At 32.9% G+C, this 19,096-nt stretch overlaps 2 protein-coding genes across 11 annotated transcripts; both read left to right on the forward strand.

Moving 5' to 3' along the window:
* Positions 1 to 795: 795 nt before the first annotated feature.
* Positions 796 to 5,919, forward strand: mle (dosage compensation regulator mle). 2 transcript variants are annotated; one of them, XM_069131162.1, is made up of 9 exons: positions 796 to 1,051; positions 1,119 to 1,611; positions 2,059 to 2,105; positions 2,191 to 2,432; positions 2,537 to 4,175; positions 4,267 to 4,634; positions 4,701 to 4,970; positions 5,043 to 5,288; positions 5,375 to 5,919. In XM_069131162.1, exons 1-9 carry the CDS (start codon positions 973 to 975, stop codon positions 5,693 to 5,695), a joined length of 3,705 nt encoding a protein of 1,234 aa, XP_068987263.1. In that variant the 5' UTR covers positions 796 to 972; the 3' UTR covers positions 5,696 to 5,919. The 2 variants fall into 2 exon arrangements, with proteins under 2 accessions (XP_068987263.1, XP_068987272.1); XM_069131171.1 differs by lacking the exons at positions 796 to 1,051; positions 1,119 to 1,611 and adding an exon at positions 1,622 to 1,964.
* A 263-nt stretch (positions 5,920 to 6,182) lies between these two features.
* On the forward strand, positions 6,183 to 16,828 carry syd (JNK-interacting protein syd). 9 transcript variants are annotated; one of them, XM_069131141.1, is made up of 20 exons: positions 6,547 to 6,946; positions 7,255 to 7,572; positions 7,675 to 7,795; positions 8,244 to 8,654; positions 8,727 to 8,918; positions 9,001 to 9,036; positions 9,663 to 9,680; positions 9,765 to 9,822; positions 9,901 to 9,957; positions 10,043 to 10,378; positions 10,459 to 10,638; positions 11,622 to 11,669; positions 11,973 to 12,174; positions 12,281 to 13,161; positions 13,239 to 13,458; positions 13,553 to 13,838; positions 13,943 to 14,140; positions 14,222 to 14,311; positions 14,451 to 14,511; positions 15,088 to 15,225. In XM_069131141.1, exons 2-20 carry the CDS (start codon positions 7,264 to 7,266, stop codon positions 15,089 to 15,091), a joined length of 3,708 nt encoding a protein of 1,235 aa, XP_068987242.1. In that variant the 5' UTR covers positions 6,547 to 6,946; positions 7,255 to 7,263; the 3' UTR covers positions 15,092 to 15,225. The 9 variants fall into 9 exon arrangements, with proteins under 9 accessions (XP_068987210.1, XP_068987242.1, XP_068987251.1 ...); XM_069131150.1 differs by having other exon boundaries at positions 14,454 to 14,511; XM_069131109.1 differs by lacking the exons at positions 6,547 to 6,946; positions 14,451 to 14,511 and adding an exon at positions 6,183 to 6,540 and having other exon boundaries at positions 15,088 to 16,828.
* The last annotated feature ends 2,268 nt before the right edge of the window (positions 16,829 to 19,096 follow it).

The following is a 19,096-nucleotide window of genomic DNA, read 5'->3' on the forward strand; positions in this document are numbered from 1 at the left end:
TCAACTAGGATAGGAGGGCTATGATACAGCACTTTCTACAATTGTTGGGTCTTCATGTGTTATTTATTTTTATATGAAATTTGTTATATTTTTAAATTATATATATAATGCTTTTCATTGAATGCTTCTTATATATACATATATATACAATGCTTACAAGGAAACATAACCTAACATGAAAATATGATTCTTAATACAATTTCCCTATACATACTAAAAATGTATTGCTATATGTAACTGTGAAATTTATTATTACACGATTCTGATCAATGAGTGGAGTCGCTAATTGCAAACTATACTGTAAATTATAATCTGGTGTAGGCAAACAACGTACATAAATAACAATTGATAGTAGGTAGTATGTATGTATTTAGCTGCAGTCAGACAGGTAAGTAGCGTTGTGTAGAACATGAATTCAAAAGAACAGCTAGTCGTTTCAACGTTTAAAATTATTTCTTCTCTATATATATTTTTAGTGTATTTTACAAGTTAGTATGACATCATATTGCTTTTATCTGTCATTTAACTGATCCGCAACACGCGTCACAATGGTCTGCACCATGTCTGCACAGATCATCATTGAACTGAACTTCGCCGAAAATTAGTTTATACATATGTACTAGTTCTAGCACAACCGACCGCGTCATGGCGCGCTGGGGAGAAAATGATAACCTAAAACAGATCTAATTCCATAGTCATGATTCAAAATCCCGCCACAAAATGGCTGACATCCAAATGTGTTCATTTTGTAACCAGCGACTTCACTTATTGGACAAATAATGGATAGAAGCCAATATGGCGTAAAAGTAACGTAGTGAATGTGAACGGTTCATAATAACGTGTAAAAGACGCTAAAAGCGCTCAATTTTACATACGTAGAAGTTTCGAACCTTAAGATTCCTAAAGTTAAATTCTATCATTATATATAAAAAGTCAATAATTTTATGTCCCCTAAAGTAAAGTACAGCCAAAATGGGTGACATAAAATCCTTCTTTCATCAGTGGTGCGCAAAAAATTGCAAAGAACCACAATTTGATGTAAGACCAACAGGTACGATAATACCATTTTCAAAATAATATAAGGATAAAGACGTATTATATTATTAATAATATTATAGGGCCGAAACACCGACAACGATTTCTTTGTGAATTACGAGTACCCGGATTTGATTACGTGGGTGCAGGAAATTCAACTAGCAAAAAAGATGCTCAAGGAAATGCAGCCAAAGATTACGTTAATTATTTAGTTCGATCAGGACATGTAAATGCTGATGATGTTCCAAAAGATACACAAAGCATTCTACAACAAGGAACAACTATTAAATCAGAGGCTGTATATCCAACAAAATCTGTATTCCAAGATGGAATGGGTCCAAATGACATAGGTCAAGCATATAGGGCTTATAATGAACATGGTGAAAGCAATTATACTTATATTGATAGAATAGCAGATCAGAAAAAAGTTGAAGATGCAGAGGATGTTGATGTGAATTCTGGAATTCATGGGAATTGGACTATAGAAAATGCTAAATCAAAACTTCATCAATTTATGCAAACTAACAAAATTAATGCTGATTACAAATATACTCCACTTGGTCCAGATCATATGAGGTATGGATTGTCTCAATGTAGCTGTTTACTTTTACATTGGGTTGGACTTATCAATGTGGTATTGTGATGTCACTTAAAATCTTCAATTGTATCAAAAATCTGTTTCAAGATGATATAAAGAAAATGACATAAATGTCTTACCATAGCATTTGAAATTCTATAAGACCATTTTAGAGTACGCTATTTACTTATACTTAATGCTGGTACAAGAGAAAAATGTTTTCTCTCGTGCACAGATGAAACTGCTGTTTAACCGGAACTTTTATTGAAATAATTCAATAATGGTTTTGGTGCAATCACTCACAGAAATTTATCACAATGTACTCCAATATGGTCTTGGATATTTTCAAATGGTAAGTTGAATTTATGTCATTGTAATTATTTGTTAGATTTATTAAGCATAATATAAATATACATAAAATATTAATAATATAAATTTATATTTAGGGGTTTCATGGCTGAAATGACATTTTATGTAAGACAACTTGGAAGAAGTATGTTTTCAAAGTAATATATATATAATTGATATCTAAATCAATATCTATTTATAACAAAAAAGTTCTTAAAAATGAATTTCAGATATTACTGGTCGTGAGACTGGTTCAAATAAGCAAACTGCATCAAAAAGTTGTGCCTTGTCTCTTGTTCGACAGTTGTATCATCTTGGTGTTATTGAGCCATTTAGTGGAACTTTGAAAAAAAATAAAGAAGCAGAGCAAATAAAACCATATCCAGTTAAAATTTCACCAGATTTGATAAATCAGATACATGATGTTCTGAACGGTCTGGATATAAAACCAATTCCAGTGAACCTATATCAGGTGATTTATATTATTTACTAATATTAACATTACTCTTACAAATCTACATTATTTTTATTAAATAAATTAAGCTATGATTTTTATAATATTAATTTGTATTATAGACATGTAAGATGGAAGAAAGTGATTCATTTAATGTTTCGTACTCATTATTAACAAATCAAGTGTTAGATGATTTTATTTCATCAGCACCACAACCAGCTGGAGTAGTAAGTTGGTCTCCTCCACAACAAAATTGGAATCCATGGACTGGTTGCAATATTGACGAGGGACCATTAGCCGTAATGTCTTTAGAACAACTGTCAGAGGATTTATTACATGAACAAAGAGAAAGATTGCAAGAAGATGAGAGACTTCAAAAAAGTATTAAGGAAAGATCTCATTTACCAGTTTTTTCAATGAAGAATGAAATAATGAATGCTATCAATGAAAATCCTATAATTATTATTCGAGGAAACACAGGTTGTGGTAAAACAACTCAAGTATGTCAGTTTATTTTAGATGACTACATTGCATCAGGTCAAGGTGCATGTTGTAGTATCGCTATTACGCAACCTAGAAGAATATCTGCCGTATCTGTGGCTGATCGAGTTGCTTTAGAAAGATGCGAAGATTTAGGACTATCTGTTGGATATTCTGTAAGATTTGAATCTTATTTGCCGAGACCTTACGGCAGTATAATGTTTTGTACTGTTGGCGTACTTTTAAGAAAATTAGAAGGTGGCTTAAGAGGTGTATCACATGTTATTGTTGATGAAATTCACGAACGAGATGTTAATTCTGATTTTATTATGGTTGTACTTCGTGATATGATTCATATGTATCCAGATTTGCGAATTATTCTAATGTCTGCTACGATCGACACTACGTTATTCAGTAATTACTTCAATAATTGTCCGGTAATAGAAATACCTGGAAGATCGTATCCAGTACAACAATATTTCTTAGAAGATTGTATACAATTAACAAATTTTGTACCACCTTTGGATTCAAAGAAACGAAAAAGTCGAGACACAGATGATTTACCAATGGAAGGAGAACCAGAAGAAAATCTGAATAAAATTATTGACATGCAGTACTCTATACAAACGAAGAATGTCATGGCGCAACTTAATGAAAAGGAGATAAGTTTTGAACTTATAGAAGCTCTACTAGGATACATTAAGAAACAGAGTATATCTGGTGCTATACTAATATTTTTACCTGGTTGGAACTTAATATTTGCATTAATGAAACATTTACAACAACACCCTGTTTATGGTGGATCAAGTTACATGATTATACCACTGCATTCACAATTACCAAGAGAAGATCAACATAAAGTTTTCGAACCTGTAATGCCAGAAATAACGAAAATTATTTTAGCAACAAATATTGCCGAGACCTCAATCACAATTAATGATGTAGTTTATGTAATAGATTCTTGCAAAGCTAAAATGAAGCTTTTTACTTCTCATAATAATATGACAAATTATGCTACTGTTTGGGCTAGTAAGACAAACTTAGAACAAAGAAAGGGTCGAGCAGGCCGTGTTAGACCAGGGTTTTGCTTCCATCTATGTTCTAAAGCGCGATACAATAAAATGGACGAACATATGACACCCGAAATGTTTAGAACGCCTTTACACGAGCTAGCATTGAGTATTAAATTATTAAGATTGGGAAGTATTGGAAAGTTCTTGTCAAAAGCAATTGAACCACCACCAATAGATGCTGTAATCGAAGCAGAGGTCATATTACGCGGTACGTTCCCTCCATTGAACATTATCAAATATAAATATTTGTCACATTACTGTTTAAAACTATTTTTTTTTATAATTGTAATTTATTTCAGAGATGAAATGCTTGGATGAAAATAATGAATTAACGCCTCTTGGAAAAATATTGGCTCGATTACCAATAGAACCACGTTTGGGTAAAATGATGATCTTAGGTTGTATATTTTGTGTGGGTGATGCACTTTCAACAATGGCTGCGAATAGTACAACATTTCTAGAAGTGTATAATATGGGACCTGATCTGAGACGGTTATCTGCACAACAAAAATCATTTGCTGGTGCAAGGTATAGCGATCATGTAGCAATGTTACATGCTTTCCAAGCATGGGAAGAGGCTAGATCTATGGGAGAGTATGAAGAACAAACATTTTGTGATTCGAAAAATTTAAGTATGCCCACATTAAGAGTGACATGGGAAGCTAAGGTAACTATAAATAATGCCTTCTTATATACAGTAAAACAATATGTTAACAATATTTTATATTTATAGAATCAATTGCAAGCACTTTTGCTAAGTGCGGGATTTCCGGAAAAAACTCTTTCCCCTACACCGTTAAATTATCACGCTGGTGCAGATACTCGTCTTGATACAATTACTGCATTATTATGTATGGGTCTTTATCCAAATGTTTGCTATCATAAAGAAAAAAGAAAGGTTCTTACTACTGAATCTAAAGCAGCGTTGATTCACAAAACGTCAGTGAATTGCAGTAATTTTGAGCAAAATTTCCCATTTCCATTATTCGTATTCGGGGAAAAGGTAAGATTACTCTTTTTTGATGTAATAAATTTAAGTAATCTTAGGATTATGTTAATTTATTTTTATTCGCAGATTCGTACAAGAGCTGTATCTTGTAAACAAATGACTATGGTATCACCGATTCATTTATTATTATTTGGTTCTCGGAAGGTCGAGTACGTCGATAATGTAGTAAAACTGGATAACTGGATCAACTTAGATATGGATCCGTCTCATGCAGCAGCAATAGTAGCTTTACGACCCGCATTAGAAAGTCTCGTTGTGAAAGCTGCAAAAGAGCCTGAAACTATTCTGGAATTAAATCCTAATGAACAAAAAGTACTACTCTATATATCAATATTTTTGCTGCATTACTCTTCTCTTAAATATTACGAAATTTTGCTTTTGCTGTGCTTTCTTTTTAGGTGTTAAATGTAATCAAATCGCTTTGCGGAATGAATGCTTGCCGTTATGAACTGGATCAGATTACAGGAGGTTTCTATTCAAAAAGACCACCAAGGGGATATTCGACTGGTTGTCATTCGGGAAGCGGTAATCCCGCAAAATTAATGCGCGGAGCTGGCGGTTATCGCGGGAGCCTTTATGGTGACGGCGGTAGTAGATATTCAAGAGGCAGTTACGGTGGATACAGAGGCGGTAGTAAAAGAGGATACGGAATGAGTAATTCACGTGGAAGAGGCAGTGGAAGTTGGGGTGGTAGAGGAGGTTTTCGTGGTCGTTATTGATTATAATTTTAAATAACTTTTAATGTGTAAAATTAGCAAAAGTCTATTATAATGTATATGCGATATGTTTCACGTAGTTATACATTATCTTCTAATTGAAAATGTAACATATATTTATTTTTATATCTTTTCATTCAAAATGTTGTTGCTTTTCTTTTTGTTTAATAATATTTGTTATCCCACTAAATAACAGTACAAATAAAGCCTTCAAAAATATTTAACAATTTGGACGTATTTATGCATATTGTTAATATATAATAGCGCGTTTTTAAAGAAGTACTGCGATAACTTGAAAGTACGATTCATTAAAGAGATATGCAGTACCTATCTTACGTAAATATTGCAGTCGAATTAAGGAATCTTATAGCGCTACATATTATGATATTAGAACTACAGATTAGGATTCTGTGGAAACAGAATGAAGGCTCGGCCATCTAACGGGCATGATGGAAACGGAAAAATGTTTCCATCTCTTGTGATTTTATAGGTTTATTTGTGAACACGTCAGGAGACGACCATACGTTTGTAGTATTGGTCGGTGCGTGGTCGGTACGTGTTCGGTACTGAGTAGAAAAAAAAAAAAATGGCGAAAATTTGCGTATAAAGACGATCGTCAACAGAGTTGACAGAAACTAATGAAATTGGCTAATGTCAAATTGAACAACGTAATGCACGAAAAATGTTCCCTCTAGTCCGCGCCGCCTTGGTGCGTTTCATATGATCGGGTACAACGTTTTACACAAGTGTTCAATCAAGTGAGAAAAACAACGGGAAAAAAAAGGAGAAGCAAGAGTTTAGTGGTTGCGAAACGTCACAGATCACAACACGGAACGGGCCACTTCAAGGCAAGACGTTCCACCTTCCACCTCGTTGTCCCTCTGGGGAACCTTCCGATACTTAAAAATAGTGATAATGCAAATGATCATGTACGACGGGATTCACCAGTTCTGTAATGTGAATTCGTGATGACCTGATTTAATCTTCTCGTTTTAAAAGTGTATTCGATCTTGAATTGTGTATCGTGAAAGGTTATGTGCAGTTATGCGTCTGACATTTGGATTTCTTACAAACATTCGTCAAGAATTCTTTAGCCGTATTTGGCAATTAGTACGACATAAAGTAACGATTAATATTAAACTACGTAAAGAATATGCGATTCATGTTTTTTAACCATGTCTTGCTATTTGAAGCTTTTTTAAAAAATTCTCTCGATTAACATACGAAGTAAAGTCAAAGTACTGACTATTAAGAGTTGAGTGCAACGATCGTTTCTACATGTTTATATTAATTCCCTTATATAAATTGCTCCTTGTTTAAGTGCGCAATAATGAAAATTTACTTTCTTCTGTAGTTGTGCAATACTGTTTTTGACTTGTCATTCCTATTTTGTAATATATGCACCTTACTTGGCAGAATGCCTAAAAACTACTTTAGGACATTACTGTGATACATTAATGAAAAATTAAAAATATGAAATAGGATTCAAACAGAAAATTTAAATTATGGTATAAGAAAGTCAAACGACTTAATAATATTTATTCGAAATTTTTGTATTTTAGGTATAAAAAATGAGTCAAATAGAGATGGATCAAGAAACTGTATATGGGACCCATGAGGATAGTCATGTGGTCATGTCAGAGAAAGTGCAATCTCTGGCTGGTAGTATTTATCAAGAATTTGAAAAAATGATAGCACGTTATGATGAAGATGTGGTCAAGGACCTAATGCCCCTCCTAGTCAATGTCCTAGAATGTCTAGACATATCTTATACCGAAAACCAAGAGCGTGAAGTTGAATTAGAGTTATTAAGGGAAGACAATGAACAACTTGTTACACAATATGAAAGGGAAAAACAATTAAGAAAAACATCTGATCAGGTATAATTAAAATTTTTGTAATGCTTTCTAATCTTGATGTTTCACTTAGAATTATATACAACATTCTTTGAGAAAAAGTAACCTTCATGACTTTTTGATTAGAAATTGCTGGAGCTTGAAGATGTAGCAGAAGATGAAAGAAAAGAACTTTTATCAAAAATTGATAGTTTGGAATCAATTGTAAGAATGCTGGAATTGAAAACAAAGAATTCACATGATCACGGTACAATTGCTAATGGCTCTCTCAGTTCATCCCTTCACAGAACATCCCTCTACAGTAGAGTAGAAAGTTTTTGTTTTATTTTTATTTAATTGATTAATAGTATAAACATGTATCTGTGGGACTTCAAGTATTTGCATGTATACTTCTAAAAGTTTGTTTTATTATTAAGCGCTTTATTTATTGTTATGGGATATTTAACATATGGTGAATGATTTACTTTTATGCTGTATATAGTATATCTGATTTAAATGTATATATACCATTATTTCTCTAACTATTAAAAATACGAAAAATCTTTTAATAATTACGAAAATAATAACATACATACATTTAAATTGGACATATCGTATATTTCTAGTAAAATCTAGAGTGTGTTCTGTAATATACTATAATCCTTATAATAAAATTGTTGAGGTAGACATGGGATATCATTTTCATCATTTTTTAGTTGTTCGTCTTGAAGAAAAAGAAGCTGAATTGAAGCGTGAATATACTCGACTACATGAGAGATATACGGAACTATTTAAAACGCATGTAGATTATATGGAAAGGACAAAGATGTTAGTTGGAAGTACTGAGAGATTAGAAAATTCATCTAGTGGCCGTGGTCCATCTCGTTTACCATCTCTTGGCTTAACTGTCATGTCTCGAAGTTCTGGACCATTGAGTTATGGCTTCCAGAGCTTAGAAGCTAGCATAAATGCAGAAGATGTCGACCAAGAAAGTCCACCAAATGTTGTTGCTAATTTAAGAACTGAAATGTTGGACAGTAGCAGCGAAGCTGCTATTGAAACATCTGATAAAAGTCAATTAACAGATAAACCAGTACAAGCAAACAAAACAACTGCAATTTCTAGACGTATGTTGTTTTCCTTCTGCGAAAATTGCGTTTTGTAATATTATGTTTCTACTTTTATTTTTCAATTTATAGATGAGAGTCCAGAAACCGAAATACCTCCACCTTTGGTTACACCGACATCACCAACTGTAGAAAAGTTAGCTACTTCTGGTGGAAGAAGCAGAACAGAAAGAGAGCAACGAAGTGGTAACACATTGTACCAGGAACTCAGTTTTCAAGATGCTGATGCATTAGGTGAAATGGACGAAGGAGCAGATATTACTGGTAACTGTTGTTAAACAGTTCAATGTTTGATGTTAATTTGAGAGTCTTATAACTAATACTGTCCTTGTCCTTGAAATCTTAGGTAGTTGGGTACATCCTGGGGAATATGCCTCGTCGGGTATGTTTCATAAAATAACCAAACGTTTATACAAATATCATTACTTATTTGTTAATCCTTTGAGTTCTCAAATTCATTCTGTCATGCACAACTAAGATGAAACGTACATTGCGATGAATATAGTCATTGACGAATCGAATAGTACAATATTCGTTTTATATTAATCAAGCATGCTCAACTTTCCTATATACTAATGTTGATAAAATGAATATCCAAATAAAATCAATATTGCATGCCAAATTCTTAAGTTAACAATTAGGTCTTACACTTAATTCTCTGGAACTCTGAGGGTTAATATTAAAATTATAATTATAAAATATTAATGAAATAAAAATTTTACAATATTATCTACATCACATAAATAGTAACAATTATGTAAAAAGGATAGTAGTAAGAAATAGTTAACTTTATTGATGTTGTAAAATATTTGTTAATATTATTCGTTATTCAAAATTGACTATTTTCTACCACTGTCCTTCCTTTAGAAATTACAAGTTTTCTGTTTGAGTTATATGGAAAAGTATGTACTAATGTGATTTTATATTTCATTGCTTACCTCCTTACTTCTGCTGGCTGTGGTCATATTTTGACTAATAATCGCATGATATAAATAACCTCGTATGCAGTCAATGACAACTTCTTTGGTAAGATATATTAATATATGTATTGCTAGCAATGAAAGCATTTATGTTTTATTGTATTGATTATGAAAAATAATATTTTATTAGGGATGGGAAAAGAAGTGGAGAACCTTATTATGGAAAACAATGAATTGCTAGCTACAAAGTGAGTACTCTTATATATTTTATAATAATATTGTAGTATATTTATTATAACATTTTATATATCACATTTATTTTTCAGAAATGCGCTTAACATTGTAAAAGACGATTTAATCGTGAAAGTAGATGAACTCACAAGGTAAAATGTCGTTTTTGAGGTGATACAATAAATAAGTGTTAGTTTGTAAATATGCAATATATACATAAGTAAATATGTTTCTCAGTGAACAAGAAATATTACGCGAAGAAGTTCGGGGCTTGCAACAAACTAGAGAACGTTTACGACAGAAGGTCGTTACTCTTGAAGAAGAATTGAAAAAAGTTAAGGAAGAGGCAGAGGCAGCAGCAAAAGCAGCTAAGAGCGACGACGAAGAAGATGTATCATTAGCACAAAGGAAGAGGTTTACCAGAGTCGAGATGGCTAGGGTGCTTATGGAGAGAAATCAATATAAGGAACGTTTCATGGAACTTCAAGAAGCAGTTAGATGGACAGAGATGATAAGAGCAACAAAGACTGATCCTTCTAGTATATCAAGTGGAAAAGTATCTGTATGGAAGTTGTTAGTATCATTTCACATAGAAAGAAACTGAGATATCGAATGCGATAACAATTTATTACTTTCTTTTGTCTTGTTTGTAGTTTTAGTAGTCTCTTCACAGGACCTGCAGATCGAGGAGCCTTAGTTCGTGGACCACACACATTACCTCATATGAGGTATAGTGCACCAACCAATCAAGTTGTCCCAGCACCGCCTCTGGATACCATGCGTAGACGTACGTTGAAAGGTCGCCATGAGTTTTTCGACCAGGGAGACACCATGTGAGAAATCAATCAAATTCTATACACGCACTTAGATATTATAACAATTTGACACTGAAGTCTGACAAATTATTCTCTATCTTTCGTATAGAGATTTGTTTCTTTTACCATCACGCCCTCTTCTAACTACAATTTTAATAACTGTGATTGTTTTTACAACGAAAATTTTTACAGAGAGATATACACAATCACTATACAAACTTTATATGTAAAGTTTATTTTAATATTTTTACCAAAGCTATTGCAACAACAAGAGATTTTTTCTCTTGGTGGGGTAGAATTTCAATATCTTCTTATAATTTTTTTTTCTTTTTTGAATCGATATCATCTTTCCAGATTAGAGTCCTCTTTGGTCAGTTGGGATCCATAATCTTTTGTCACAACTCTCAATTACTCTTGATCATTCTTAAGAAATGTGAGTCATTTCTAAATAATTTGTTGCCTGAACAATTTGCAAATGTGATGGTTTTTAACAAATTGTCATTACGATTTCCCTCTTACCTGCCATTTTTTATAAAAAAAAATTGTGGGTGTATATTCTATGCGCAGTATAAAGTATTGAAGGACTGAGGATTATGGTCCGTGGCATACAGATCCCTTTTGATAATCTTATTCTCATTAATACATCTATCTATTTCTCGTAATATTAATGAAGTTATAAATAATCGTCTGTACTGAAACGGAAAATTGCTTACATATACCTATTATATAAATCAATCTACCATTTACTATTTCAGAATGGTAATGACTTATTTAACAAAGTAAATTGTCTGTTATCTTTGCAAAGTCGTGCTGGAAAAGCAATAGTTTTGTAAATAAAAGTTTGTACATTTTTAAAAGAAAGATAATATATGATCATTATTGATCAACAAATAAATGAAGTTTTGACTATGTTATAAACTTGGCTTTTATTTCACTCTTGCTCTGCGCTTTGATTTTTCGTTCGGGTTTCGTCCTTGCCTGTCCTTCATGGCGTTGTCAAGAGATACCTGGTTATTCTGGTTTTCGGTGGGGTGCTTATTGGCCAGCAGGTAAATCTGTTCTGCTCTATGTCTAACATTTCGCTTCTACACGTGGATATATATGTAAATCTTATTGTATAAATAACGAACCTGAACATTGTTATACAAGATGATGGAAAGAACTATTGGATTAAAGCTTCATTCGAATTCAAGAAAGTATTCCGTGATCAAGAGAGTCTTCATAGGAATATATGGTTGAACAAATAACAGCATTCAGTAAATCTACTAACTTTATAATTCAAAATTCTGTCTTGATCATGTGTACTACAAAAATAATCGAATAATTAATGTTCTTTTGATACGTTCTTACAGATCTTCTGAGAAACTCGTAGCGAGACGTGCAAATGAACGAAGAGAGCAATATCGTCAAGTCCGTGCACATGTTAGGAAAGAGGATGGGCGATTACATGCTTATGGTTGGAGTTTACCTGGAAAACCAAGTGCTCCAGTTAGACAACCCGTTCCTGTCCCAGTTTATTGCAGACCTTTACAGGAATCTGAACCTGGCATGAAGGTGCATTTATCTGTTATTAATATATAAAATATGTGTAATTGTTTTTATGTAATCAGATCTAAACACACAGTTAGCACCATATTCTATTTTGTCTTTCATTATTTAGATATGGTGTGGTGCTGGTGTAAACCTAAGTGGTGGTAAAACACGAGATGGCGGTTGTATGGTTGGAGGAAGTGTGTTTTATGCTGCTGAAGCTCAAGAAGTAAGTACGAATACAAAAAATGAAGTGGAAGATGCTGTTGAACATTTGGATAAGGAGCTTCAAGAGAATGAAAATCAAAGGGTCGAGGCAGAACAATTAGAACAACATCTTAGCTCATTGGTATGGATCTGTACATCGACTCAGAAGATGTCAAAAGTTACTGTGATAGATGCTAACAATCCAGCGGATATTTTGGAAGTCTTTAGTGTTTGTCAAGGACATTTACTTTGCATTGCAAGTGTACCTGGAGCCAAAGAGAGTGATTACACTCAAGCTATGAACGAAGATCCAGTTCGAACTGCTAATGGGGTGAATGAGAACGATAATCACGAAGTAAATACGACTTCAAATACTGAACAGAACACTCAAAAAAATAAACAGGAAACTCAAGCCTCGGTGGAAAAAAACAAAAATGAATCTGAAAATGTATCAGAAGAACAAAATAATGAAAATGTTAAAAAATCGGATGATGTTAATCAAAGTGTTACTACTGAACCACAAAGTTCGGAAAATGTAGATAGCGAAACGATAAATTTAGGGAAGGTATACTTTGTGAAAGCTAATTTAGAGGCATCAAACTCACAACTGGATGAAAAAGAAGATGAAACTGAGGAGAAAGAAAATAAAGTTGAGGAAGATGCACCTATAGAAAAAATGTCTTCAATACAACCAACAATGTGGCTTGGAGCTCAGAATGGTACGGTGTTTGTTCATTCAGCTGTCGCTAAATGGTCAGTTTGTTTGCATTCAGTCAAATTGAAGGATGCCGCACTGGCTATCGTGTATGTAACTTTTACTACACATTAAATTGTTATATTTTAATTTACAATACATATGTGATATATATATTTCCTTTTAGACATGTACAAGGACGAGTTCTTGTTGCTCTTGCCGACGGAACCGTTACATTATTTCGAAGAGGTCCAGACGGGCAGTGGGATCTGTCTCAGTACCATGTGATTACTTTGGGTAGTCCACAACACTCAATTAGGTGTATGACCGCCGTTAGTGGTAAAACGGTATGGTGCGGATATAGAAATAAAATTCATGTAATAGATCCAGTTTTAATGACTGTTGAGGTATATACGTTATACTTATCTATATTTTCAAAATTTTAATATTCAGTAAACTGTGTTAACATATTAAGGATATTTTTATAATTTAAACTTTCAGTGCACTGTGGATGCTCATCCACGGCGAGAGTCGCAAGTGAGACAATTAGCTTGGCTGGGTGAAGGAGTGTGGGTCAGCATTAGATTAGATTCAACACTAAGACTCTATCACGCTCACACTTATCAACATCTTCAGGATGTTGATATTGAACCTTATGTTAGCAAAATGCTTGGAACCGGGAAACTTGGCTTCTCGTTTGTAAGAATTACTGCATTACTCATTTCCTCCAATAGGCTGTGGATCGGCACAGGAAACGGAGTAATAATCTCCGTTCCTTTATCTGAAAGTAAGTTCAAAATTTAATTATATTGTTGTAGAAGTTAATAATAAACTAAATGTTAATGTTTATGATAATAAAATGTTTATGAATAAAAGATGTATGTAAACCAGGTGCTGGTGGATCAATGGCAGTATCCAGAGTTCAAGTAGGAAATGCTAAAGGTGATGCACCGGGCGTTGGTATCAGAATTTTTGCCTCGGATCGTGGTGTTACGCCCGGTAGTTACATACCTTATTGCAGTATGGCTCATGCTCAACTTAGCTTTCATGGACATAGAGATGCAGTAAAAATGTTCGTTGCAGTGCCTGGTATGTTCATTTATAATTGATTGGTTACTATTAATTTTTAGAAATAAATTAATATATTACATTATTGAATTTATATTGTAGGTCATGGTGGTCAAAGTGCAGTGTCAGATGGTTCTCAACCGGCAATGCTTGTTCTTTCAGGTGGTGAAGGCTATATAGATTTCAGAGTTGGTAAGTAACATTTATAATTTTAATATTGTGTTCTTAACATATTATTCGATTAATGCCCTTATAAGCACGAAAAATTAAATTCATTGGGTATATAAAAACATAATCAAGATGTTGTTTTATACAATTATAACACTTGCAGCAGATGAGGCGGAAGACGAGAGTGACGTGGCGACTCATCTAATTGTATGGCAGTTGGTCAGGTATGCCCCCAGAGAAAAATGAAAAGCGGTTGATGGATTTTTATTCGATTTACATAACTGTTTGATTGAGTGGATATATCGTTTGTGTTATTTACCAAGGAAACTTATACTAACTATTGAGAGTATGTTTTGTGCACGGTGTAATGAAATTCTAAACTAACAAATTCGCTAGTAGTTAGATACATTTCTAACCTGACATTGAAATAATTATTCTCATTTCTTTATGAAAATATCGGCATTAAGATGTATAGGTGTTTATGTACAAGTGTTCTCATTATAATTGTTGCTCTGGATTGAAAAATAAGAGCAGTCAATGAAAAGTCATTAGCTTTTGTATAGCACAAACTATTCTTACAATAATTTTCATTAATAGAAAAGCTGTGTCTGCACCTCCGTTTCTTAAGCAATTGTACACCATACAATTGTCCTGCTTCTTTCATTCTCTGGGGGTTGGGCATTTCCAGCTGACATGCATCGTATTGTACAAAAGACAACTGATAATCGCACTTTTTATTTACTTTTACTGTGTATTTTTGTTTAATCACTTATCAAGTAATTGTGAATTATTTTGTTCAGGTGATGGAGAAGACACAGAAGATACTATGGAACGATCTAACAGTGCTGTTGCTGCAAATGCTGAAGAACATGGAGAACAAAGTCATCTAATCGTATGGCAAGTGCAATGTCCTTTACCAGTGCCAATGAATGGCTAGCCTAGAAATTTTGGAAGTATGTTGATCCTGGTGTACGGTTCAGCTTGAATTTCTATAGATAAATCAAGGCGTTTAAACGGTTCTCGTGATATGTTGTCGTGGAACCGATAAATTAGACCTATCATTTGGTCAACCGAATGCCGCATCTATTTAATTATACTTATATAACGATTGTAGCGAAGTACGCAAACGAATACGCATAACAGCGAAAGAAAAGGAGATATTGTACAATTTCTGAGAGTATTAAGAATCATTTACAATATTTCAATACGGATGATAATTTCTAAACAGAAAATTTTCTTTCCTTTAGGATATCGTGTTAAACAACATTGACAAAAGATTAACTTTTTAGATATGGGATATTCATTGGGGAATTTTTTAAAATTGAGAGATAAGTAGAATATCTTAACGCAATGCTTATAATCCTTAGCTTTAAACTTTAAAAACGTCCTTTAAAAATATTTTATCGGAATACTAATTCGATGTTACGTATTGATAACGTAATTTGTAACGGAACTTTTTTTCTCTTGATTATGCATGTCTTCTTTGTGCGTCGTTGAACGAGGCACGTATCCAAGAACTAGGTACTTGCGTATACATATAAGAAGTTTTAAGAATGCTTGGAATCGGTGTTGATTGAGGAACGTTGGAGGTATAGCATTACGTTCCCACCAATGAATGTGATAATGGATAAAGATATGGAATAATGGTTTTCAAAGCTGCCGTGACATTTGCTACTTAGCTGCAATAAAAATCAGGATTACTACATGGAAGTTAGATAATAACCATTGTACAATGTTCATTTGCAGGGATGAGAGGTGCAACTGATTCAAATAGTCTTAGGCATAATCTATTATTGTACATTCTTTCCGTTAGAGAGTATATTATTTTCCAAACTTAAGTGATTTGATTCGCTTAAAAAAATATATATATATACGTATACATGGAATATAATATATTTTTTATGTTCTGCTACTAACTCTTCTCTAATATCACCGCGTTCGATCGCGCCTATTTTTCTTCTATTTTACAAGACAGTCTCTGAAGAGCGTTTTAATGAATTTATGTGTACATAAACTATTGTGAGATATTTGTATAGTGTTTTACGTAGCATGTAATTTAAGTTTTTGTCCATAAACGAAACAAATGCGATTCTGGTAAATCTATACACACACAGATAAACACACAAATTAAATCATATATTTAATCTTTCATCGGTCGCTGTAACTTTATTTTTCGTCAATATTACTCCCTCCCTATAACATTACCAAAGACGAGGAACGATTTTATTGTATTCTTTGTACGATTTCAAGCGAGAGATGGTTTAAAAGTTGCGTATCTTAGCTAATGTATAGCGACCCGAACACAGTGTAGTACAACACCTAGATGCATTTGAGACTTGGAAAAAGTCGCCATAATACTCGGGCTTATGAGAATTTTTGTAAATTTCTGTGTTATAAGCGACGAACAGTGAAATTCAGGATGTGTACAATGTATAAGGGCTGCGCATTATTGTGTGTGAGCTCGCTTTCGGTGTCGAGCTCGGAACTGTACCTGGCTCTGATAAAACTGCAATGGCGTTAATAAAGAAAGTTGCGAAACAACACGTCTTGATTTGCTTCTCTTAGCATAAGCATACGATATTTCTTTTGAAATATTAATTATAGAACTATTCTTCGTTACAGTTTCTGTAATTTTTGAATTTTGTTGCGGAAGATGTTTTTCTACGAAGAAGATGGACCCTTTGAAAATTGCTTCTAAAAAATTTATTCCTGTGTGGTATGTTTAGTAAAAGGACAAATAATTCAAACGAAAATATGTTTGACCTTCAATAGCAATTAAGCATTTATTCAAAGTATGATCGCATTTTGTCTATTTGTATGTACATACTTGGACATCTACCCACATACTTTCTATCATACTAGAGATTAATATGGAAATTAATAGAAAAATTTTCTTAATAAAAATTAAAATTAGCTTCTGACTAGTACTTTTCATTTTTTCAAGTTACACAAAACAATCCAGAAACTAATCATATTCAGTTGACACCAAATAAAGTAACTTTCAACTTCTGAATTCAGTTGTATCCAATTATTTAAACGTTAGCTTAAAGTTTTAAGCTGCAATATTTAGTAAACTTTATAAGTATGTACGTATTCTCTAACCAAGAATTGTTTCTGATTTGTGGCAATTGTGTAACAGAGCTGTACAAGAAAGTATATCCCGATGTTTCTAAGTTTGAATTATTTCTTTGAATATTTACATAGACTAACTTGTAGGGACAACATCTGATTGTTTTCCAAATAATCGCAATGACTGTTTATACGGGGCGAAGTTGGAGTACGGTTTGCTAACTTCATTTGCGTTGCCGTCCGAATCCTAACCAGCGACCTGAAACTTTACATGCATGAAGTGCAGTAATAAACAGTTCCTGTAAAGTTTCGCTGGTTTCGATGATACTGGCCGGACAACGAGACTGGGTTAGCAAAGCAGGTACGAGAAAATGACTTGTTCAAATCGATGTTTGTGGAACGAAGGTATGATGAAAATAGTACTTGTGCCATTCTTAATGTCTTATGCGTCACAATGCTATATCTAGATGTTGCATTTCCATACTTAATAGCATATTTGCGATAGCAATTATCTTCAAATATATTATACATGTTAATCTAGGATCATTATTATCACTATGGTAAATCATTTTTCACATTCTATCAACTAATATCGACAAATAAATAATTTATTATATTAATTGACAAAAGCGATTGAAGAAGCGATCTTGATGCTTGACGTTTAATGTTATGAAATAATAATTAGCGTGAGTGGTTTTGGAAAAATATATGATTTTTAAAAATCGGTGAGTTATTTCTTTTGAACAATGAAACACAATGCTTTCCATTTTCTGGTTAAATTTTTCCCACTAAGATTATTTGATCAGTGTTTATTTATTTTATACAAGTATCTTTTAATTCGTAAAAGATTTTAATTAAGAGTATCGTATCGTTCGATGTCCATTGACGTTACCATCAGCGAGTGTTTGTCGGATGCTTTTTGAAACTTTGACCTTACTTTTGCAGTCGTAAGTAGTATCGTACTGTTACTATTTCTTTTTGATTAACTATCTGGAATTAGTTATGTAAATAGATAAAAATAATAGAGCACTAAGTAGCATCTTTTATTACTTCAAAAGATTTATATGACATATTTATCGATATCAAGATAAACAATAGACATCGATTGTAAATAGATTATCAATTAATAAATGTAAATTTATTAAACACTTTATTTTTTAAGGAAAATCGTCGATGTTTTACCATAGAATCTTAACGCGAATACAATGCGAAATAGAATGGACGAAAATAGAAAATATTCGGTCAGTATAGAAATCAGGGTTTGACTTCATACTCGTATTAAGTCATTCTTTTGTTTTTATGAGTTTCTATAATTTTTGTGAAGGTATCCATTCCCGTGACTCATCACTTCGATTTTTATGCAATCATTCTAACTACATTGTTCAGAGTAATTAGACAATTTCGCATTTGAAAGTAAAGTAAACAGTAGACTTTGAAAGATGGGCAAAACTGCAAAAAACATTTTCTTCGTTCTGTCTTATGCCTTTTAACATAATTTAAGTGCAATTATTTTACCAATTATTATCAAATTATTGCGTATACACATGATTATATCCATACTAAATTTTGCATAGTAGACAATTTCGCGTTTGACAGTAAAATAAATATCAGGTTTTGAAGGATAAGCAACATTGTGAAAGGTAATTTTTTCACTCTGTAATTATATTTTTTTTAGAACAATTTAAGTGAAATGGGCTTACCAATTATCAAATCTTTCCGTATATTTGTTATCATATCAGT

This window comes from Bombus flavifrons, chromosome 2 (genome assembly GCF_040668555.2).
Source record: "Bombus flavifrons isolate JBK064 chromosome 2, iyBomFlav1_principal, whole genome shotgun sequence".
NCBI classification, from domain to species: Eukaryota; Metazoa; Arthropoda; class Insecta; order Hymenoptera; family Apidae; genus Bombus; species Bombus flavifrons.

Bases quoted from the DNA above. Each gene is read 5' to 3' on its own strand.
- mle (XM_069131162.1), top strand. From the start codon at position 973: ATGGGTGACATAAAATCCTTCTTTCATCAGTGGTGCGCAAAAAATTGC. The intron at 2,433-2,536 runs GTGATTTATATT...TTTGTATTATAG, and splicing joins TTCCAGTGAACCTATATCAG to ACATGTAAGATGGAAGAAAG. The intron at 4,176-4,266 runs GTACGTTCCCTC...AATTTATTTCAG, and splicing joins AGCAGAGGTCATATTACGCG to AGATGAAATGCTTGGATGAA.
- syd (XM_069131109.1), top strand. From the start codon at position 7,264: ATGAGTCAAATAGAGATGGATCAAGAAACTGTATATGGGACCCATGAG. The intron at 12,175-12,280 runs GTGCATTTATCT...TTCATTATTTAG, and splicing joins AATCTGAACCTGGCATGAAG to ATATGGTGTGGTGCTGGTGT. The intron at 14,312-15,087 runs GTAAGTAACATT...TATTTTGTTCAG, and splicing joins CTATATAGATTTCAGAGTTG to GTGATGGAGAAGACACAGAA.